The sequence below is a fragment of the Mus pahari genome, chromosome 11 (assembly GCF_900095145.1).
Source record: "Mus pahari chromosome 11, PAHARI_EIJ_v1.1, whole genome shotgun sequence".
Taxonomy (NCBI): domain Eukaryota; kingdom Metazoa; phylum Chordata; class Mammalia; order Rodentia; family Muridae; genus Mus; species Mus pahari.
Genome location: NC_034600.1, coordinates 25,458,124 through 25,481,857, shown reverse-complemented (window position 1 = coordinate 25,481,857; position 23,734 = coordinate 25,458,124). Strand labels below are relative to the sequence as shown.

The 23,734-nt window shown below is 43.4% G+C and overlaps 1 protein-coding gene across 2 annotated transcripts in view; it reads right to left on the bottom strand.

The window, feature by feature from the left end:
• The window catches only part of Ap3b1 (adaptor related protein complex 3 subunit beta 1), a 204,072-nt gene that overhangs the window by 157,999 nt on the left and 22,339 nt on the right, over positions 1-23,734 (bottom strand). For both annotated transcript variants that reach the window (XM_029543901.1, XM_021208271.2), the window contains exons 2-5: positions 16,823-16,898; positions 12,783-12,857; positions 4,416-4,511; positions 3,738-3,898 (exon numbers count right to left, since the gene is read on the bottom strand). In XM_029543901.1, coding sequence (XP_029399761.1) covers positions 3,738-3,898; positions 4,416-4,511; positions 12,783-12,857; positions 16,823-16,898 — 408 coding nt within the window. The remainder of the gene's footprint in view (positions 1-3,737; positions 3,899-4,415; positions 4,512-12,782; positions 12,858-16,822; positions 16,899-23,734) is intronic.

Below are 23,734 nucleotides of genomic sequence, written 5' to 3'. Positions count from 1 at the left end.
AGCTACAGTGTACTTACATATAATAAATAAACAAATCTTTTTTTAAAAAAAATCACTACATCTTGAAAGTATTTAATAAAATAGCTCTGGGCAAGAATCAAACTCCACAAGTAAGCAGCAGAAACAAAGACAGAAATGAGTTGTAAGCATGAAATTCTACTACATAGTAAATAAGAGGGGAGGGAGGTGAATGTGTTTCATTTATGCAAGTGTATAGTTGCATGCATCTGCATATACACATATAAAGACCAGAGGAGGAGGTTGGGTGCCTTCCTTAATGGTTCTATGCCGTGATGCCTTGTCTCTTGCTGAAGCAGTCACTCACCATTCTGGCTGGCTGGCTGGCTGGCTGGCAAGCCTCCAGGAGCTGCTCATCTCCAGTCTCCCCTCCCCCACAAGGACATCCCTAGCTTTGTAAACCTTTGGGTGCTGGAGATTTATACTGAGGCACTCACACCCCATAGCCACTGAGTCATCCCAAGCCCTCCATTGTCTGACAATGCATGTATATGTGTGCTTGTATAAGACACATTATACAACTAAGAATTCAAATACTGGTTATTTTAAAGTTATGAAACTTATAAATTAACACAGGTCCTAATTAGCTCAGAAGTCAAGGTCTTCAAAGGGTCTGTAAACCAACACAAAAGGAAACATGTGCAAGTATTATTTGTAGGGGGAAAAACAGCCAAATTCATTTACTAGAAAAACAGGCTAATCATCAGAGCTTAAAAGGAATAAATAAATGAAAAGTACCTCTGATGATATGATAAGCAACCCCCAAAATTCTACCAGGAACTCCTAGAGCTGATAAACCCTGTTAGTAAAGTGGCTGGATACAAGATTAACTTTAAAAAAAAAAAATGAGTAGCCCTCTTTTATACAAACAACAAGTAGCCTGAGAATTAGGGAAACAGCACCATTCACAATAGCCACACACAGCATAAAATATCTTATGGATAACTCTAAACGAGCAAGCAAAACACTTGAATGACAAAAACTTCAAGTCTTCGAAGAAAGAAATTGAAGAAGATATTAGAAGATGGCAAGGTCTCCTATGTTTTTGGACTGGTAGGGTTAACATAGTAAAAAATTGGCAATCCTACCAAATCAATCTACAGATTCAATGTAATCCCCAGTAAAATTTCAACACATTACATACCTTAAAAGAGCAATTCTCAATCTCATATGGAAAAACAAAAAACACAAGATAGCTAAAACAATCCTAAAAAGAACACTGGAAGGTATCACCTTTCCTGACTTCAAGCTGTACTGCAGAGCTATAGTAATAACTGCATAGTATTGGCATAAAAACAAACAGATTGATCAATGGAATTTAATCAAAGACCCAGCTATAAACCACAGACCTACAGACACCTAATATATGATAAAGAAGCCAGAAATACAAAATGGAAAGAGAGCATCTTCAACAAATGAGTGTTCAAACTGGATGTCAGCACATAGAAGAGTGCAAATAGATCCATATCCATCACCCTGCACAAAACTTAAGTCCAGCTGGATCAAAGACTACAACATAAAACCAGACATAGAAGAGAAATAAAAGAGAAAGTGGGGATAGCCTTGAACACACTGACACAGGAGACAACTTCCTGAACAGGACTCCAATATCACAGACACTGAGAATAGCAATCAATAAATAGGACTTCATGAAACTGAAAAGCTTCTGTAAGGCAAAGGACAACATCAATAGGACAATATGGCAGCCTACAGAATGGGAAAAGATTTTCACCAACTCCACATCTGACAAAGAGTTAGTACCCAAAATATATAAAGAACTCAAGAAACTAGATATCAACAAACCAAATAATCCAATTTAAAAATGGAGTACAAATCTAAACAGAGAATTCTCAATAGAGGAATCTCAAATGGCTGAGAAACACTTAACGAAACAAATGCCCAACACTCTTAATCATCAGGAAATACAAATCAAAACAACTCTGAGACTCCATCTTACACCTGTCAGAATGGTTAAGATGGAAAACACAAGTAGCAGCTCGTGCTGGGGAGAACACTCCTCACTCACTGATGGTGGGAGTACAAACCTGTACACACACTCTGGAAGTCAATATGGCAGTTTCTCAGAAAAGTGAAAGCTGGTTCTCAAGAACCAGCCATATCACTCCTGCTCCATCCTACCCTGAGGACACTTGTTCAACTACATTCATTGCTGCTTTATTCATAACAGCCAGACTGTAAATAACCTAGTCCCTCAAGTGAAGAGTGGCTAAAGAAAATGTGGAACATTTACACAATGGAGTATTAACTCACCTGTTTAAAAAAAAAAAAAAAAAGACATCATGAAATTTGCAAGCAAATGGATTGAGCTAGAAAAGATCATCCTGACACAGACCCAGAAAGACAAACATGTTATGTACTCACTTATAAGTGGGCTATTAACTATTAAGTCAAGGATAATCATGCTTCAATCCACAGACCCAGAGAGGCTAAGTAACAAGGAAGGCTCAAGGGAGGAAGTATGGATCTCCCTGGAAAGGGGAAATAGATTTCGCAGGTAGACTGGGGGGCAGGTGGAGATGGGAACAGGTGGGGGTGAGGAGACAGAAGGAGAGAATACTATTACACCTACAATACGTTCTGCCTATAAGGTGTGCTGGGGAAATGGTAGCACAGAACTTATGGCAGGGCCCAACCAATCACTGACCCCAGGAAACCAACTGCACAAGAGAGAGTCCATGGCATTGCCTGAGTGGCCAGGAACCAGAGGGAGAACAGACAGCCTCTGACGAAAGAACCAAACATAACTGGAAAAAGAGAAAAAAGTCCATGAAATTCTAGTGATGCTCTGCTACACTCAGAGATCAGTGCCCTGCTCAACTGTCATCAGAAGGACATCATCCAGCAACTGATGGGAGCGGATGCAGAGACCCACAGCCAAACACTAGGCAGGGCCAGAGGAATGCTGCAGAGGGAGGGAGGAAGGGCTGTAGGAGCCAGAGGAGGAGCAGAGGACACCATGAGAACATGACCCACAAAAATCAACCAAGCAGGGCTCACTGGGGCTCACAGGGAGTGGAGTGATAAGCACAGACCCTGTGTGGGTCTGAACAAGGTCTTCTGCATAAGCCTTATGGTTGTGTAGCCTGGTGCTCCTGAAGGACTCCCAACAGTGGGAGTGAAGGCCATCTCTTTTGCCTGCTCTTAGGACCCTTTTCCTCCTACTGGGTTGCCTTGTCCAGCCTTAAAATGAGGTACATGCCTAGTCTTTTTTTTTTTTTTTTTTTTTATTTATTTATTATATGTAAGTACACTGTAGCTGTCTTCAGACACTCCAGAAGAGGGCGTCAGTTCTTGTTATGGATGGTTATGAGCCACCATGTGGTTGCTGCGATTTGAACTCCGGACCTTTGGAAGAGCAGTCGGGTGCTCTTACCCACTGAGCCATCTCACCAGCCCCACATGCCTAGTCTTATTGTAACTTATTATGTCATGTTCAACAGATATCCCTGGGAGGCCTGCTCTTTTATTTAAAGGGAAAAGGAGGAAGGGTGGATTTGAGGGAGAGGGAAGGTGGGGGGAGGGACTGGAAGGAGTGGAGGGAGGCAAAACTGTGGTCAGGATGTAATGTATGAGAGAAGAAGAAAAGAATAAAATAAAATAAAATAGAAGACACAGTATCTTAAAAGCCAAACCAGTGTGTCTAGCTTACACCAGTCCATGCAAGTGCAGATACCTTATGTGGTCACCAAAGCACCCACCTGTACAGCTTCTGAATAGCATGGGCTGCATTCTTCCTAACGTACGGCGACAAGTCAGCCGAAGCCTCCTTAATAGCCAGCAGCATGACAGGCACGATAATTGGCACTCTAATACTCGACAAAACTCTCAAGGCACTTGCACGGATTAGTTGATTCGGGTCCTAAAACAGTGAAAATGCCCATCAAAACTTCAGGTTTACACTTTCAGAGACCCTGCATGATGCAGCGAGTGCTACAGAGCATGGTCAACACAACAGAACAGTGGTTTAAGGCAAGGGGTGAGGACCAGTGTGGCTGGCTATTACTAAGTGGACCAGGCTTTTAATCGTCCATAGTAAAATGCATCATCAATTTAAATGTGTCCTTCCTAAATGTCCCACTATCTTGTCTCTGGAACTTTCAACAGCCAGTTGGTACAATGATAAACAGTCCTTCGATACATGACAATGACTGAATACACATAAAGAAACAAAGCTGCCACTTCTGGTGCAGGGTTCCACCTGGTTATCTAGAAATCATTTTCTAAGGCTACTGACTCTGTACTCTGGGAAGCCCTTTAGCTCTTTTAAGCCACAGCTAGGCAAGTTAGTACATTATTGTCCCATTTCTTAAAGGGACACAACTTCAACTGTGCACACACCTTGTAGCTATTTACCCGCCCCCTGATCATTGATTTACCTTCAAAGCTCGCTGGAAAGTGCTTATGGACAGGAGAGCCAGGTCCTGCTGTTCCTCAGCGTATCGGACAAGGTAAACATACACCAACTTCTTGATCTATTTGGAAGGGAGAAAAAGTCATTCACTCCTACCAGGATGAAAATTTAAAACTCAATATTTTATATACCAAAATCTATTCTCAATTTTCCTCAAGTAAGTAAGCGAATCTGGTCACAGCTTAGACTGTAAAGCAGACACTATTTTGTGTATTATTACGCCAGCAAAAAGAAAAGGCTTGTGAAGTAAGGTTTTGAGGAGTCTCTGAGAAAGTTTATGTAATATCAAAATATCAACTGGTTAAAAAAAAAAAAAAAGCTAAAACTCAAAGATACGTGTAAATAATGTGGGCTATCACCATCCGGTGTGGACACTTGTTTCCTCTTCTGTCAGACAGCCCCATCTCCTTAAACGATAGCAGTCCTACTCCAATGTACATTCCACAGTGTTTCCAGCCCAATAAGGACAGTGCGTGAGAATAACAACTGCAGCGACACTGAGCTGGACAGTGATCTGCAAGCCTTTAAGGGAATTGAATGAGGTTTCCAGCTTCTCCTTCCCCCGAAACACCCCGACTAGTGGTAGTAGTGGAGGTGCGGAAGAGGAGAAAAGGCGTGGTAGGAGGAGGGGGAGGTGCTGGTGCTGGTGCTGGTGCTGGTGCTGGTGCTGGTGCTGAGCTGGTAATGCTGGAGGTAGTGGAGGTGGTAGAGAAGGGGAACATGGTGGAGGAAGAAAAGGACATGACAGTGACAGTAATAACAAGAACCCAAGGTCTGAGTATGCTAAGCACACACTACCACCAAGCTCTCCGTCCCTGGTTCCTCTTGATACCACGTGGTTTTAGGTTCCTTCTCTATGCTGTTTGTTCCTTCTTAAACACACTCCAGTGTCCCTGTGTTCCTTTTGGTATAGCATTCAAACTAAAATGACGTTTAAGTAGAACTAACTAGGTAAGAACTTTGTTTTCTTACCTCCACTAATATAAATAACTCATGATTAAAACTATCCACTTTCTCTCAAGAGCAGTGCTGCGAAAGCCCAGTGTCCACTCTCCCGAGCTCAGTGCTGCAAAGGCCCACTGTGACCACTCTCCCAAGCTCAGTTCTGGGAAGGCCCCACTGCATTTGAGCAGCTGTGTTTATATCCTTTCTGGTTTCTATTTCTTAAGTGAAAACCAAAACTGTACATTCATCTACAAGAAAGTTCAGGATCTAAGAGTTGGTTCCTCTTAACATCTTGCTAAGATAATTTCGGACAACTCTATGAACCAATCTCCTTAGCCACCTTCATAAAATCATAAACACAAGTGAAAACTTGGTGAGCACATTTTCTATACCCTCATAATTAGTGAATATGGTGAATATTCTGAATGTATACTAACCCACTCATCTTTATTATATTGCAAATGTTATAGATAAAATTAATTACAAAAAAAAAATCTAGATATCCTTCATGGCCAAATAGTTACACAAAACCCTAAAAATAAAATCTAAAGTCTTTCACCGGGTACTCAGAAGAGGTTACACTCTGTCCCACATTTTCTTTTCAGGAAAAAAAAATCCCTACATATAACTTATAGCATGATCTCAACCACACTCAGGTTCTCTCTAATTACCCCTCCCCCACCAAGTTCTACTTAAAATCTTCTATGAAACCAAAACTTAAAGAATAGAATGCTGACTAGTATATAAACTATAAACTATATCCAAATAAACTACACTATATTTAGCACTAAATTTTATGTAAGAAATTTTAACATGTTAAATGATATAAATTATAAGATCTCACCTCTGCTTGTCTCAAAACAAGAAACAAAACAAAAAATATATATCTAGTTAGATAAATATGGGAAGACTAAGACAGGGTCCCATCCTATAGCCCACTCAGACTGCCCTAGACAGCAATCCTCCTGCCTCAGCCACCCAAGACTGGGGCTACAATGCCAGGCTGAAGTAGAAATGTTTGTACGTTTCCATATCACTAGGAAAGAACAGCTTCTTCGATAGCTTTGACAACCCACGGCCAGCATGACAGTGGCTTAACCCTGCTCGTGGCAGCCCCCTTGCCATGACAGGAGCAAATTAACTCTACTTATGACTCTGAGGACCAAAAGCAGTCTCTCACAAGTGTCACCCAATCCACTTAGGACTATGAACATCCACCCTTCTCAAAACTGTACTTAAGATAAACAATTCTGTGGAAGAAAACCTATCTAGAAAGTGTGGCTGTCTCTAGTTATGGTGAGCAACAGAGTCACTGCCCGGTTACTACAGCTACAGTGTATCTCATCGCCCCTCACATACAGAGTCACTGCCCAGTTACTGCAGCTACAGTGTGTCTCATCGCCCCTCACATAAAGTGCCCTGAACTTCTAGTTGGGTGATGGCCTAAGTAAAACCATCACATGTGCTCTTCAAACAGATTATATGTCTGTGGGGATGCAGGGGCGCTTTCCTGAGGCCTCCGTGTTCCGGCCAATGAGATCAGTCCTCCAGTTTCCTATTGACTTATTACCTAAGAAAAGGAGTTAGTACCTTTGCCCCCGAGGGATACCTGAAAACTCAGTAAAATCACATAACCCCCCAAATAAATTTTTTATAAAATATCATATTTTTCATAAAATATCCTTTGAGACTGGGCCTCCTTATAGCCTAACTTGGTCAGGATGTCATGAGCCCCGCCTTGACCTCCTCAGTCCTGGAACTACACTCACATCTTTTCTTCTTTTTTTTTTTTTTTTTTAAAGATTTATTTATTTATTATATGTAAGTACATTGTAGCTGTCTTCAGACACTCCAGAAGAGGGAGTCAGATCTTGTTAGGGATGGTTATGAGCCATCATGTGGTTGCTGGGATTTGAACTCTGGACCTTCGGAAGAGCAGTCGGGTGCTCTTACCCACTGAGCCATCTCACCAGCCCACATCTTTTCTTCTTTAAGGCAGGAAAAAACTTTGTATTTATAGACAAAGGCTTTACATCATCTAACCTTTAATAAATCATATGCAATGTCTAGCATACAGCTTTGCTATGGAAGAACAGTCTCCTGACTCATGTGCAGATCTGCGCCATGAGGAACCTAGCCCTGGAAGTTCACATTAACAAGTCAATAGTTGTTACTCTGTGAGGTCAGGGTGCCTTACTCCAGGACCCCACCTTTTTAATCAGTGAACTTTTTGCCCAGTTCCCAATCAGACTCCATGTGATTTCTTTTGTTCAAATAGGTGCTTCAGAGTCTGCACAGTCCAAAGATGAACATACATATGTAATGCTGTCCCATTCAATTATCTCAAGTGAGTTTTTTTTACATAAGGGACAAAACATAGGTTCCAAAACCAGGCAAGACCAGTTTAGACAGAAACCAAACCAGATTAAGTTTAAAAGTGGAAGCAGCTAAAAGATCCAAACCACAACTAACATTTCTGATTCAAACCAATGTCTTGGCGTGTTGGTGTCATAATGCTGATCCTGTGGTAGATGATTCTTTGAGAACAGATGGCCACAACTCCCCAGCTAGAGTTTTAAGTTCCTGAATGCGGCTCTGCTAGAAAGTAACCAAGACCTGCTGGTTGACAGGTTATCAGCTAGTTCACTTGTCAATCAGAAAGTTCTCGAATCACCTAGGAATGAAGGTGCTTGAGTTAAACTGTATACTGCCAGACATACTGGGCTGCTGGTCAGAGCTCAGTAACTACCCATGATCCACATCTCATTCCAGGACTGAGAAAAACTAAGGGTTTCCAAATATGTCACTGCAGCTAGGATCTAATGTTCCCAGCAGTTGTAAGCCATTGACTAGCAAGGTCTAAAGGCCACAGTGCACCCTAGGAACCATGAGCATGATGATGATTATGTAACTTGTTCTGTCTGTTTGGAACAATCACCTGAAGTGCTCTTTGTCCTTCCCAATCATGCTCAGAGCCAACTCTGCACAGCCAAGTTTTAGAGAAAAAGCATTAAGAGTCCATGCTGCCCTGATTTCCTTGGGATTTATTTCTCAACAACACCTTTGTTTCTCAGGACAGCCAGCGAGCTTTAAAACTGTATTATGAACTCCAGGATGTAGCTAGGGTTTATAATGACTACACAGAAACATTCAGAACCACAGCTGAGCTAGCAGGCTTCACTGTAATTACTCACAATTGGAGGAGGATTTCTGTGACTGTTATGGCAAAAAGCATAACAATATTAAATCACAGAAGGTTGCAAAACACTAAATTTGTTCCAGTTCTGTTATAAGAATCAATCAATATTGACCACAAGAGGCCTATGCACTGCCAGGCTGCAGGTGTGCACAGAAAGCCTACTTTCCCTGAGACCATTCTGTGAGCAGAAATGGGAGTAGTTAAAGGTCCGTGACTACGCCACTCTCTGATCAGTTACTTTCATTCAATGTTACAACACTCCTTGCTGTAAAGCTAATCATAGCAGGGCCCCGGTGGTCTGCAAGAACACAGGCAGATCTGTTTAATTAGCTTATCGATAGCACTGCATCAAACTTCATGAGTTATTGACTAAGCTTTGATTATTTTGTACGATAGCCGACTGCTTTCTAGGTCACTTTTTGTATCATCTGACATCTCATGTCAGATGACGTACCAGAGAGCTCCCCTGTGTATCGAAGGCGGCATATACTTACAAAAATGAAATTTCTCACTTGGCAGCAAAGAAACATCAATCAATTCTCTGACCACAGGTTTCTAAGAAGTTTATTTCAGTTTTTCCATAATATTAGATTAAGTATGTTTCAAAAAAAAAAAAATCACAAAGCTTTAAAGAACAAAGACATCAAAAACAAACAGCCCAGAGGCAAATTGGGGAACCAGTGGCTGAGAGCACTTGGTGCTCTCACAGGGGACACAGGGGACATCGTGTTTGGCACCCACGTGGTGGCTCACAACCATCTGTAACTCCAGGTCCAGAGGATCCAGCACCTTCTTCTGACTCTCATGAGCACTGTACACAAATGGTACAAAACCACACATGCAGGCAAACACCATACACATAAAATAAAACTAAAAGCATATTTAAAAGCAAGAGACTAGCAATAATGATTCTACTAAAACTTCTCTTACAGAGTATTGGGCAACACACCAGAACTGGGGAGCAGAAGAGGAAAAGGAGCAAGCAGCAAGGTCTCCTACATAACCACCTGCCAGATAAGCAGCTCTCTCTCAGTGAGCAAAATTAACGAAAAAAGGTCCAGGATGTGGACTCCATTGGTCCTCTCCCTATCTACCACAACAAAAAGATCATCCCCATACCAGATGCCTCCCACAGCATGACTCATACCTGGTGCTGGTGAGGGAGGGGTCAGAGGCCAAGGGAGAACAGGAGAAAAGCTTCAAACACAGAGAATGGCACTGAGAGGGCAATGGCTGGGACACTCCCTGGCTTTGGATTGTGACCGCAAACATCTGCTGTGACTTCAGTGTGTCCTCCATCATGTCTTCATTGGAAAATACACACAGGGAAACAGATCTAGTTTCACAGTACTGTTCATTTGTGTGAAACACTAACAATCTCAGCACAGAGAGCATTCTTATATGTTAACAATCATTACTGCTGAGACTAGGGCCAGTTTTAACCGTGCTTTGCAATTGTATAAATGTCAAATCCGCTCTGCACATAAGCACCGCTGAGTCTTAGGCTTGTACATGAGCGGCATGCAATCGCCTGACATCAAAGCACCCGAGGCCAGAAGAAACCTGGGAGTGCAGCAGGCAGGACAAATCCAAGATGGCACAGGAAACACTACAATACCACACTGGGTACCAAATGCCTTCTGACCAGAGAAATGAAATTAAATGAAGATAAAACTGCCCATGAGATATTAGTCCATACTCTCTAAAAGAGCCATAATCTAAACTATAGACTTTTTTTTAAGTTAAACAGAAAGATGTGCTCAGTGGTAGCATACTCCTGAATGATACACGAAGCCCGCAGTTCTGCCCCCAGCATCAAAAAGAATAAAAGGAAGAAAACTGGGGTGGGGGAAAGCCAAGGAAGAGGGAGGGACAGAGAGAGGACAGGAGGGAAGAAAGGCAGGTATAACCAAAGATATGAAAAAACTACAACTCATAAGCATCACTGATTTGAACTTAAAATGGTGCTGTAGGAAAGAAATGGTTGGCAGGTAATATTCCCACGGAGTTGCCATACCTTCAGCAACAGCAGACTAGGATCTACATCAGTGTGCACACAAGTACCTGGACACTAATGCTCAAGGCAACATTGCTCCTAACAGCCCTAAAGTCCTAAAGTCCATCAATGGACGGATGCACAAAACACAGGTACCCATATAGTAGAATCCTATCCAACCATGAAAACACAGTTAGCATTAGCCAACTAAGAACTGTATCCATTCCAGAACCGGGTTCCTCACCTTCAAGGACTCAGTGCCAATGGCCCCGTCATCACTAACATGACATGCTTCCACACTGGCATGTGTTCCCAATGAGCATGCTCCATTATACCTATAATGTCCACCATCATGACCAGTCTGTGCTGTGTGCTTTTCCACCCGTGCTCAGAGGATCACCCTCTCCAATCAATCTCCTGTCTGAGGTCTTTTGTGGCATTCTGTGGCCCTGGTCACCAAGACACTCTCACTGCAAAGCCTCTTCTGTTGGAATGCTCCAGCGTGAAGAGCTCTGACAGCATGCTGTGTGGAGCCGGCTCTGTTCAGCAGGCTGATGATCTTCAGTCAGTCTACTGGGGCCTTAGGACAGTCTCAAGACCTCCTGTGATTCCGTTTAAAATGGTCCACCAGAAATGCCCAGGATAGGCAAATCCATGGAGACGAGAAGGCAGGGGAGTGAGGAGTGCCTGCCAATCATCACGGGCTTTCTTTTGGAGTGAGGAAAATACCGTAGAATTGTGATAAATTCTATGAATATACTAAAATCACTGAATTCAAAATGAAACGGAGCAGAATGAACCTTGTTACCCAACGGAGTTCACTCGGTGAAAGGGCTGGGGCTTGAAGCTGCAGTGGGGCTCAGTGGAGAAGAGTGACGTCTTGCTCGGGCATGAGAAGGAACACAGCAGCAATGCTGCAGCACGTGCTGGAGAGCAGTCATTAGCACAGAAGTCTGTACCCTCCCGAGGAACACAGCTATATTTAAAGCCACTGTACCAGTGCCAAGCTAATCTTAGATCCGGTTTTACTAAACGGAGGTCTCCAAGTGCCCTCCGCCAACTACACTCCATTGCAAGGAGAACAACTACTCACACTGGCCAGCATCCTCACCAACCACATGCTCTGGAGAAACAAATTAAGCAGAAGGAACACAAGCTGTGAGCGAGCCTGGAGTGTGGGAAGGTCCAGCTCACTGTGGGTGGCGGCATCCCTGGCTGGTAGTCCAGAAAAGGCAGGCTGAGCAAGCCATGAGCATTGCTCCTCCATGGCCTCTGCTTCAGCTCGTACCTCCAGGTTCCTGCTCTGACTTCCCTCAGAGATGGTCTGTGATGTGGAGCCCTAACTTGGAATAAACCCTTTCCACCTCAGGCTACTTTCGAAAGTAGAAACTCTAAGACAAATACCATCATAAAATGTAGAAATAACTATATGGAGAAGGGAGAGTCATGATGACTGAAATATGATAGGGGAGAGTCATGTAATACTGAAATACTATCAAAACCACAAAATAAGCACTCCTGAAATCACCTCCCTCCCGTTCCTAGGGCCTCTTGTAAATGCTTGTCGTGGCCTCCTGATTCAGAATGCCCCTGTCATGTGTTATCTGTGATGCAGCTGTTCTGGATTTTATATAGGGGTAGGGGGACCTCAAAGCCAGTGAGACAATTTCCTCACTTTAACCAGAGTTCTGCAGTACAGATGGCGGCGTATGGCTTTGGCATCAGGCTAGTGCGGCAGTCTAGCTTCTGAGAAAGTGTCCGAAGGGGTTGAGCTCCGTTAATAAACCCACGCAGGCTGCACACTGATGTCATGATAGCCAAAAAAGCTTCAGGAATCTCTAGGGTGTTTTCTTTTGTTTTTGTTTTTGCCTTAGACATAGCAAAAGAGCCACAAATCCCAAGTCTGGGTAGAATTTACTAGGTCTGTGTCACTAGAGATAGGCTAGCCCTTCAGGAATCACAGTAGCCGGACCGTCACTACAACTTCAATCTTACTTCTCACAGTTTCCACCAAAAACCCAAAGCTAAGTTCAAACCCACTCGCTAGCATACTTTACCCATAGTTGAGTTTGCAGACATTTTACCATAATAAAAAGCCAGTGATATTTAAATCCATTAAATTCTGAAGCAGCCGGAAGTGTGCGGTTGGTTTACCTAGCAGGAGTGAGGAAAACAGTCAAAGCAGACAGTACCTCGATGTTCTTACTGGCCACGTTCTTCACAACAGCAGGGAAGAGTTCCGAGGCATTTTTCCCCTTGGCAATCATCTGCAGGGTTAAAGAGGAGAATCAGGACAGAGCCTTTAAGTTACTAACCTGAAGACAAAACATGTTCTGGGAAATTTTACACACACTAAATATTTGGAAGGCTTTGTCAGAAAGCAAGCCCCATGATAACTCTTTCCCGTGTCAACCACACCTCGGCTCCACATACCATGAATACACACACTCTTGTGTTTCAGCATGAATCCACAGATACACAGACACAGAAAGGGAAAATGTACAGCCCAACATGGGAGTGCACTGCTGTGGCGCCAGCACCTGGGAGCAGAGGCAAGAGGAAATTCAGGGTCAGCCTAGCCTGTGTGAGACTGGATCAAACAGGAGGAGGAAGAGGAGGAAGAAGAGAAAGGAAGAGGAGAAAGGGAGAGGGGGAAGAAGGAAGAAGAGGAGGAGGAAGAGGGAAGGGGAGGAGGAAGAAAAGAACGCACATAGTAAATGAAGGCGTGCACAGATGGATCCTGCAGGCTCTCTCACTAGGTGCTCTCCAGATCTCCCATTGCCTCTCCCTCTGCCCACTGAAGGTCTGTGTACCACTGCTGTGTCAGATGCCCAAATGCCCAAGACTTCTTTCGCTCTTAGGAATCCCATTTCTACAAACCAGGATCAGTCCCCCAGAGCTCCCATCCAACTCCCAACCTAACGTAGCAGCAGCAGCAGCAGCAGCAGCAGCAGCAGCAGCAGCAGCAGCAGCTGTCTCTCTCATCTCACAGTCATGCTGCCTAAAGCCAAGCTGTCTTCAAGAAAAAAGATTTAAAGACAAAGCAAAAACACATTACAGGAGGAATGTACTCATCCCAGCGGTTGGTTCTCCTAGACAACAAACACCACAGAAAGGTCTTGTCCTCTTCTCACATCTATACAGCACCAGGACCTGGTGCTCATCTTACATCACTCCTGAGAAGATGTCTGTTCTGACCCTACCGCAGGCCAGGATCATCTTGCTGAGGACTTCCCCAACAGTTCCTTCCCTTCCTGCCTGTAATACACACCATGCAAGCTTATTGTGGTGTAGCCAAGGGAAGAAGGCTTATCTACCATGCACGAAGTCCTGGTATCAACCCTAGCACCACGAAAAGGGGAAAAAAGCTGGCCCCGGCCCTTGCTCATGTCAGCCTACTTCAAAAGAGCCTGACAATCTATAGCTCAAACTAATTCAGTTACTCCTCCAATGTCCTCTCAGCTGCCCTGACATCTCTTCTTAAGCTCCTTGGTCTACACTGTAAACCAAGTCCTCTCTGGTTCCATTACCATCACAGGTGCCACCAATTCATTTGACTTTTCTGCAGTCAGTCTTCCTGAGTTATCACCCCCTCACTGAAGCCTTAAGTCCCCCTTGTCAGAATCACCTCCCAGAATCTACAGTCCACATTCTGGAATTTCCCACCAGCTACAGTAGATTTCAGTTACTTATTTTTAGTTTATATCTATTTGTATTTTTATTTTCTTCTCGTTCTCAAAAGTCCAGCTAAAGTGGTATATCAGCTTTATTATGTATGAAATATGAGTGATATATAAATACTACATGATATTTTATGCTTTATAATTCCAGTAAGAAGTCATAATTCCTTTCTGTTGAGACATTTTTAAAATATGCAGTAAGGCTGCTGGGCATAGAACTGCATGTTTGTAAGCCCAGCATCTGAGGCAGGAAGGTCTGAGTCAACCTGGGCTACATAGCAAAAATGTCTCAAAAAAATAAATAAATAAATAAATAAATAAATAAAAGAACAAAATAAACATCCCTTATTACAACCTCATCTTTTATTATATTTCTCTACTTGTATTACTTTTACTTGTATGTTTTGTGAAGCTTACTAAGTATCATAGAAAATTCACAAAATACTGCAGCGACAACATTTTGCTATGACTTGTAGCCCTCCACTTCCTCATCTATCAAGTACATGCTCTGTAAAGACCTTATCTGAGATTGCCACATTAAACACGGTAACAACACTGAGTACCACAGGCAGACAGAGAGAAACGTGGGAGCCCTGCGATACAGAAGGAGAGGCAAGGCTGCTGTTTCTCCATAAAGTGGTCACACAAGCTCTCCTTTCAGGGGATGCTGAAGGAGGGGGGAAGCATGGGATCTGCAGGAAGAGCAGTTTCCACAGCACACTCTGTAAACAGGAGGCCAGAGCAGCAAGGGTGGAGAATGCAGGGGAAGAAGGACATGATGTCACAGCTGGGGGACCATAGGCAAAGGAGGTGGCTTTCCATGGCTAAGAAGGGAATGGAGGCCACTGCAGAGCTCTGGGCAGAGGACAAGCTTCATTGGACTTCTTGCATCTCAACATCTTTCCAGATTAGTGAGGGAAAGAGAACAGGAAATATACAAGTGTCTGAAACAATTACGGGACCACTACCATCCTCCAAGGGAGAGATAGTGAGACAGAAATAGACTGACATGAGTAGAGACAGAAAGGCCAGCACAGGAGTGAGTGCAAGATGGAAAGATGAGGGGAGCGGCCATGATGGAGATGAGCAATCCAGTCGGCTACTGAGACAGCAGCTGACCATATGAAAATGAATGGTAGGGGGGAACAGAGCCAACTGTGTCTACTCTCACAAGGGGATGAGATCACTCATGGTATAGCCCTCAGTGCAGGAAGAACCAACAAACCAGCTGACGACTCCCTGACCTCAGGTGAAGAAGGCCTTACTAGCAGGGTGCAGAACAACAGGAGCCTTGGCTGCAGCCTGGGCTGTTTGGGGATTTCCACCAGCATCTTTTGCCAGCAATATAATTAGATGTAACCAACTCCTAGCACTGGAGCCTTGACTTGGAAGCAAGAGATGTGTAGCTGGGTTTTGTCTCTCCCATATGTGGTGATTTCACTTCTACTTCCTTCGTATGTGTTTACATTTAAAAAAGCTGCTGCTGTCGGGCGTGGTGGCGCACGCCTTTAGATCCCAACACTCGGGAGGCAGAGGCAGGCGGATTTCTGAGTTGAGGCCAGCCTGGTCTACAGAGTGAGTTCCAGGACAGCCAGGGCTGCACAGAAAAACCCTGTCTTGAAAACCAAAAATAAAAATTAAAAAAGAAGCTGGCTGCGGCCGTGCTGGGCCTCACTGCCGCTGTGCCGGGCCTCACTGGCTTTCTGTCTCCCACTCCACTGTCTTTTCAGAGCAGCACAGTGACATTTTAACTGTAACCGTGAATCTGTCTCTTTCAAGCTTCACAGGTTTCCTGGTTTGTTTCCTAGGTTGTTTCATTTTACCGCTTTGTTAAATGGACACCTGAAGATGTTTTGTCTTTCAGGGAACATCTTGTTACAAAATCTCCCTCTACCCCTTGGGTGGTTGTTAAGAACATTTAACTTCAGGGATATGAAATGAGTCACTCAAGCTTTTTAGGTGCCTGCATAAACAATTTCCACCCTTATAATCTATGGATTTCCATGAAGGCACATCTCTTAAAGATCACTGCTGCACCATGGGATCTCCTGACTGGTAACATCCGACCCCTCACAGTGCAACTGTTGTTACAGTCAGCCCTTTCCACTTCCCACTGCCCCACTTTACACAGCCTAGCCACACCTGAGCTCCGCTTCCTGGATGGGTTTTCGACTCTGCTATGAGAAGAGAGAAAGGATTTCAGCTCAAATGCACAGCACTGTGTGATCAGCACTGTGGGCAATAAGATCATAAACAAAAATTCTTAAATACTGTTAGGTGAAAGCTGGGTTAAACTATTGTCTTATTTTGTCTTCAAGATGATGGATTCTAGCTCACAGAAGAAATATCTTGATATCAGAGATATAAAAGTCAGAACTAGAACACAAGTTTCTTGATTGCTTATGTTACTGCCTCCTTGACATTTTTAAAAGGTAATCTAAATTAATTAGAAAAGCAGAGTAATGTTGTTTACCTATTACTTAGCATGCATAGTAGATAGAATCACAGCCTACATAACTCTGGAAAGTCAAAATACTGAACATTTGACCTACCCCAACGATTCGCTTCATAGCATCTAGCTTGGCAGAATCTTTGTTGCTCTCCAGCATCTGCTTCAGGTCTTCATTCCTATTACAAGAAAAGAAGACATAATTCTAGACTTGGACTTTTGCAAAAGATAGCTGTTAAGTCTGTCATTCATATGAGTGCAGGAGACAGCACAATGGGGACAGTAAGGAGCTGCACTCCGATAAATCACCAAGGGCGGGTCTCCTGTTTCCTCCCACAAAGTCTGTGTGTGCAGCACATTGTTGGAAAGTCCAAAGTGACACAGAAAGTTACACAGAGGTAAGAACAGCCCTTCAGCTTGACCTTTGCTGATGAAATGTCAATCAGAGCATGGCGTTACAATCGCTTACTTCAAAGTTTCTTTGACATAATCATCGGGGAAAAATTATCAAGTTAGCTCTAAAATACTACCATATGCAAAAACAAAACCACCAAACTAAAAATGTTTTCAGACTACACTCCACAAGAGCCTTGCCTAAGGTGTGTGCCATTCACACCAACCTGGCTTCCTATACCCCTACTGAACAAAGAAATGGGGACACCTCCTTCATTCTGAGACTAAAGCCACTTTAACATCTAAATGGCAGTCACTGGGATACAGCAATGGGGCACTGAGATAGTAAGAAGGTGACAGTATTCCCAGGTTGAAGACCCACACAGGTAACACTGCTACCATCTGCAGCAGTGACAGCCAGGGGCCATGTCTGCCTTGTTCACAAGACCTCTGCTACTTAAACCAGCCTTCGAAGAGTCTAAACCCAAAGCTACTCGGCAGAGCTGCAGAGAAGAGGCAGAACCGCCCCATCAGTTCCTGGCTGTCATGGCCAGCCTTCTAATCTCTGGGGAAATTCACAAATGTGCACGTGTCCCACTAAAGAAAATATATAATTTGTAACCTCTCATCACTTTTCATTAAACAAAATAAAATAATTTTTGAAGACAGATTGCTAGACAAAGAGTTCTTGACACTCAGGAGAAGTAGTTTACCAACGCTTTGTCCTTGGGCTGCAGCCAGAGCTATGTGATGAAGTTCGTGTTTAGGACTCCTAGTCTGGGATGTTGCGGCAGGCCTGGCAGGCTAAGACAGATCTTAGCTCCCAGAAGCAGGCTGATGCTACAAAAATTGCTTTGTAACTAGGTACTAGGGAAAGGATTTAGAGTTCTAAAACATACATTTGAAAAAGGAGCAGAAAGAAATGCATGTGTTAAAGATGACCTGTGAGATCTCAGACAGAAGGAGGGGCCATGTTCTTAGAAGACAGGTGGTTCATGCTATAACGAGCACCAGAGACCTTTGGTGAACTGTGTTCAGGTGTCTTAAGGAGAATAGAGAGGAATGGCAGGAGCTTCCAAAAGGACTGTGGTGCATGTTTGTAGTCCAAAAACTTGAGCCTGGGTTTAAGAGCAACATAGTGAAAATCCATGGCAAAGGGGCTGGAGGGGGCTTGGAGAGGGAGATGGGAACAGGAAGAAAAAGAAGGGGGCTGGAGGGGATGATGGGAACAGGAAGAAAAAGAAAGGGGCTGGAGGGGGTGATGGATGGGGATAGGAAGAAAAAGAAGGTAGAGAAGGGTAAAAGAAAGAGACAGAAGAGAAGAGGGGAAAAGAACAGGAAGTTATGTCGCTGGGTATTTAAATGAGGCTACTTCAAAAGCAGCATGTTGATAAAATAGCCGGCTTTTTCCAGGCTGCTAACAAGAGGTTAAGACATAGATTGACCAAGCCAACAGGGTTGTACAGTGAGACCCCGTCATGTGAGGAGAATTCTGAGTGCTTGTGAGAAACCTCCAAAAAAAGGGGGGGGGGTGTCTTATGACCTCAGTAACATCGAAACCACAAAACTGTTCTTGAATTATGCTTTCATGCCCCCCAAGGGGTAGCAGATAGGAGTGAGTTTCCGTCAGATTATTATTATACATCACAGCTGGCTACTGTTATTTGTATATAAGCCTCCATGGAAAACCTTTTTAGCCAGGTGTGGCTTGCCAGCCATATATCCTTACCCTTGTGACTGTGCACTATTCAGGTATGCTTAACCCTCAGAGCAGGACATCTCTGTAGCATATCTTTCAACTCAAAATGACTCTACAGGGACCCCAAAATAAAACCTAAGAAGCAGCTTCGAAGTGATTGTAACTCAGCTGACAATTACATTTTAATAGGTAAGAGTCAAGTACCCACATTATCACAGAAGATGTAACAAGATCATAAATTCCTGAAAAATTATTATTATTCTTCAGAGAACTGCCAAGTGAGGTATCATTACACACCCGCAAGGGCTAAAAGCGACTGATAATAATAAGTGTTGGCATGGACATGCAGCACCCAAAATTCTCACAATTGTTGGGAGAAACATAGAATGATATGATCGTGTAGAAAAATGGGAAACTCTTACAAATTGAAGTATACACTTGCATACCATTCAGCCATTCCTCCTCAAAGAGAAATAAAAGCACATACCCACATGATGACTTACGAAAATATTTGCAGTTAATCTATTAATAGTCATTTCATAGTAATAAACAACTTGAAAAAATCTAAATGTCCATCAGCAAAATGTATCTTAAGCCATATGTTGGAATATTTATCTCTCAGCAGTGATAAAGAACTAGCTACTGATGCAGGCGGCAACAACAGGTTAATGAACTCTCAGAATCATTATTGTGAGTCTCGAAGAAAGCAAACACAGAGGATAGGCGGGGCTTAGTCCTTGTAATGCAAAGACAGTACGGAAGGCACCTGGAAGTTGAGAGCACCAAGTCAATGGGAACACCTTGTAAGAGGCACAGGGAGTATAGGGAAGGGTTGATGTCTAAGATGTAAAGGCTCTGCACCTGTGGTGGCGATTTCACGGGCATGCACATACATCAAACATTTCTATTATAAGGCTTAAGTGGACAGTTGGTTATATCAAATCCTAATTCTGTAAGATGGATAAGAGCATTACAGCGCCTTATCCATTGGTTTAAACAAGACATTTAGTTCTAAAGACGATGGAAATCACACCCAAGAAAGACATATGAGATCAGACATTGATTTGCAGAGTTTGAAATGAGGGTGTACATTCATGCTTATTCAAGAATTAAAGTCACCAAATCCCATTTTAACTCATTAGAAGAAACCCCTCAAGTTCTGAAAGAAGCTGTCGGGGCACAGAGCTTAGAGCAGCGGTTCTCAACCTTCCTAACACTGTGACCTTTATTACAGTTCTTCATGTTGTGGTGGCTCAACCACAAATAATTTTACTACTGATATGAATTGTAATGTAAATATCTGATATGCAGTCTTTGTGAAAGACCGGTCAAGCCACTTAGTGGTCGCAACCCGAAGATAAGAAGCACTGACCAAGAGGGTGACAAGTAAAACTAGCCACCACTACTACTGTCACAGCTCATGAGCTACAGTCTGCCAGTCTGCAGCAAACTGTGAAATATAGCCAAAAGAAATTCGCTTGCCTGGCTCCTGAATGCAACACATTCACCCACCAAATGACAGCCCCAGAAAAGTGCCAGTGAGACAGACACTCAGGGGCCAGTGAGACGCTCAGCTGCTAAGGACACCCACACCAAATCTGGCAACCTACATTCAATCATTGGGAGCTATGTGGCAAAAGGAAAGAACCAACTCCCAATGCCTTCCCTTCTCAGCTGGCATTTAAACACAGATCAGGGGAGCCTCAGCACTACAGACACCCAGTTTCTTACCTCAGGCTTAAAACACTTTACAAGTCATATAACACACTCAGAATGCATGCGGGCTGGAGAGAGGGCAGGGTGGATTAGTGATTAGGAATGCATGTGGACTGGAGAGAGAACAGGGTGGATTAGCGATTGACTGCTCTTGCAGAGGACCAAGGTTTGGTTCCCAGCCCCTACCCAGAAGCTTAAACACATTCCTAACTCCAGTTCCAAGGGATCTGATGCCCAACTCTGGTCTCCAAGGGCACCAGGTGTGTACACAACGCACTTACATATCTGAAGGCAAAGCACTCTAGACATTGTAGTGGTTATTCTTGGTTGTCAACCTGACTACCTATGGAATCTACTAAAATTCATGCAGCTGTTAGGGACTTTTTCTTAATTAAATTATTTAAAATAGGAAGACATACTTTTAATCCAGACTTTTGGATGTAAGAAAACCCACCTTCTGCTGGCAGCCTAAATAGAGACCATGGAAGAGGGAAGTTTTCAATCTTTGCCTGCTTGCTATCACGTAGCTGGCAAATCCATTCCTGGCATTAGAGCCTACTTCTTCAGAATTTTGATGTATACTGAAGACCAACTGAGACATCCGGCCTTAAAGACTGAACAACTACTGGATTACTGGATCTTCCCTTGATAGACAGCCACTGTTGGACTAGGTAGACCATAGCCTATAAGCTGTTCTAATAAATGCCCTTTCTAAATATACATATAGACTCACTCTATAAACTCGGTTCCTCTAAAGAGCCCCGACTAATATATAATATATTTTTTAAAAATAACCAGAAGAAGAAGAAGAAGAAGAAGAAGAAGAAGAAGAAGAAGAAGAAGAAGAAGAAGAAGAAGAAGAAGAAGAAGAAATGAGCATGAGGTTCACACTGAAGTTAAGCCTTGTTGAAGTGACAGAGCTGAGGACCTGTGGGTGGGCCGTATGCCAGTCATGACTGTCTTTTAAGAAGGGATGAGAAAGAGCACACACAACAAGGAATGATCGGGCAGGGACACAACAAACCAGAAAAGAGAGGCCTGGAAGACAAAACTCCTGACAGCTTCATCTGCCACCTTTTGTGTTGGTTTGTGACGGTTAATTCACCCAGTGCCTGCAACCTAGGCAAAGTAATGCAGGGTTTAAATGTTAAGAAACTATCCTCGTACCAAAACAATTAAAAACACTACACACTTTACTTTTCTCCCAGAAAGAATACAGGCAAGGAGAATTATTATGAAAAAAGGTTACTTTACTTTTCAAATGGTTCATTAAATATAGTAGTGACCATTTGCAGGAGACAAAAAAAAAAAAAAAACTATAGTAATTAAAACATCCAACTAAAATATAACCAGTACTTTATGTTAACTAAATAGTAGAATATGTATTAAAACTGCGAGGCTGGGGCTAGAGAGATGGCTCAGCGGTTAAGAGCACTGACTGCTCTTCCAAAGATCCTGAGTTCAAATCCCAGCAACCACATGGTGGCTCATAACCATCCATAACGAGATCTGACTCTCTCTTCTCGAGTGTCTGAAGACAGCTACAGTGTACTTACATATAATAAATAAATAAATCTTTAAAAAAAAAAAAAACTGGGAGGCTGAGGAGATAGTTCGGGCATTCGATAAGGGTGAAGGCATACCACATGCAGCCCTGATGGCCAGGGTTCAATCCCTAGAGCCCACATAAGAAGCTGGCAGCAATGGTGTGCATCTACTAGCACTCCATGGTGAGACAGAGGCAGAGAGGGGGATCCTGCAGAAGCTTGTGGCCAGGCATCCTGGACACAGTCAGCACAGCACCACGAGGTGGAAGGTGAGAACTGACTTCTGACCGCCACACGCACGCACACGACAGATCATGCATGCCCCACCCCAAACAAATACGTAAACAAATGTTTGGGGCTGGCGAGATGCCTCTTTGATTAAGATCACTCACTGTTCTTCCATAGGACAGGGATTCTATTCCCACCACTCACAACCATCTATAACTCCAGTTCCTAAGGATCTGACCTCTGAGGGCACCAGGCTCACGCATGGTACACACACATACATTCAGGAGAAACAATCATACACACAAAATAAGTATTTTAAAAGAAAAGCCGTCTCTGAAGAGTTACTATAAATCTCACTGTAGTAAACTTAGAATCCCCTTTTCTAACATCTCAGGCTCTTCAAAACTCAGAGACAACTAGAAGGCTGTGGTGGTGTGGGGAACAGGGCACCTCAAGCCACTCCCCTCCAACTCTGTCCTGTTCTTTCATTTTACATAATGATACTAAGTGGAAATACTAAAACCTAAAAGAAACATTTTAAATTGTATTCCTGTTAAACACACACACACACACACACACACAAGACAGAATTTAATAGGAACTAAGAAGAGATGATTAGACACCCAAATGCCAGAAAAGGGGAAGCCTCTCTCCTGTTTCCCTTTCCTTTTCCCTAAGAATGTTCCAGAACTTTCCTTGCCAGTGTTACCTGGAGAGAGAAACGGACAATGAGGAAAAATGAAATATCAATTTTAGGACCTGCCTACCACTCACCCAGACATCACCTTGCTCGGTCATAACAGGAGCCTGGCTAGTTCCTCAGACATGCAGGCAGACACGGACCTCTTTTCAGCCATCCTATGTCCTGTCCCGTTCTCTAAAAGTAAAACCGAGCCGGGCATGGTGGCACACACCTCTAATCCCAGCACTTGGGAGGCAGAGGCAGGCAGATTTCTGAGTTCGAGGTCAGCCTAGCCTACAGAGTGAGCTCCAAGACAGCCAGGGCTACACAGAGAAACCCTGTCTCGAAAAAAAAACCAACCAAACAAACAAAAAAAGAACCTAAAACTGAGAAAACAGGATCTAGATATTAAAGCCAAAGGATTAGTTCTTGATTAACAGAAAAGACAATCTTCAAGGCAAACACGGATGCCCTTGGTGCTGCCTCAGGGAAGAGCTACTAACTCTCAGGTCCAAGGGAACTTCCGCCAGAGACAGTGCCCAACTCCCCCAAGCCCAATCTGTCACAATGACTTCCCAGATAGTGCCTTCCCCAAAGCCCCTTTGCTTGTCTCCAAAACAGGGAGGATTAAAGGAGCTGACACCTTCCTGTCACTCTCAGATGCACTGTCTCTTCCTGCTCCTAAGGCACTGCCTTCATGGTGTGTCTTCAAAACTGACCAGGACCATGTGTTACTACATGACACTTAGA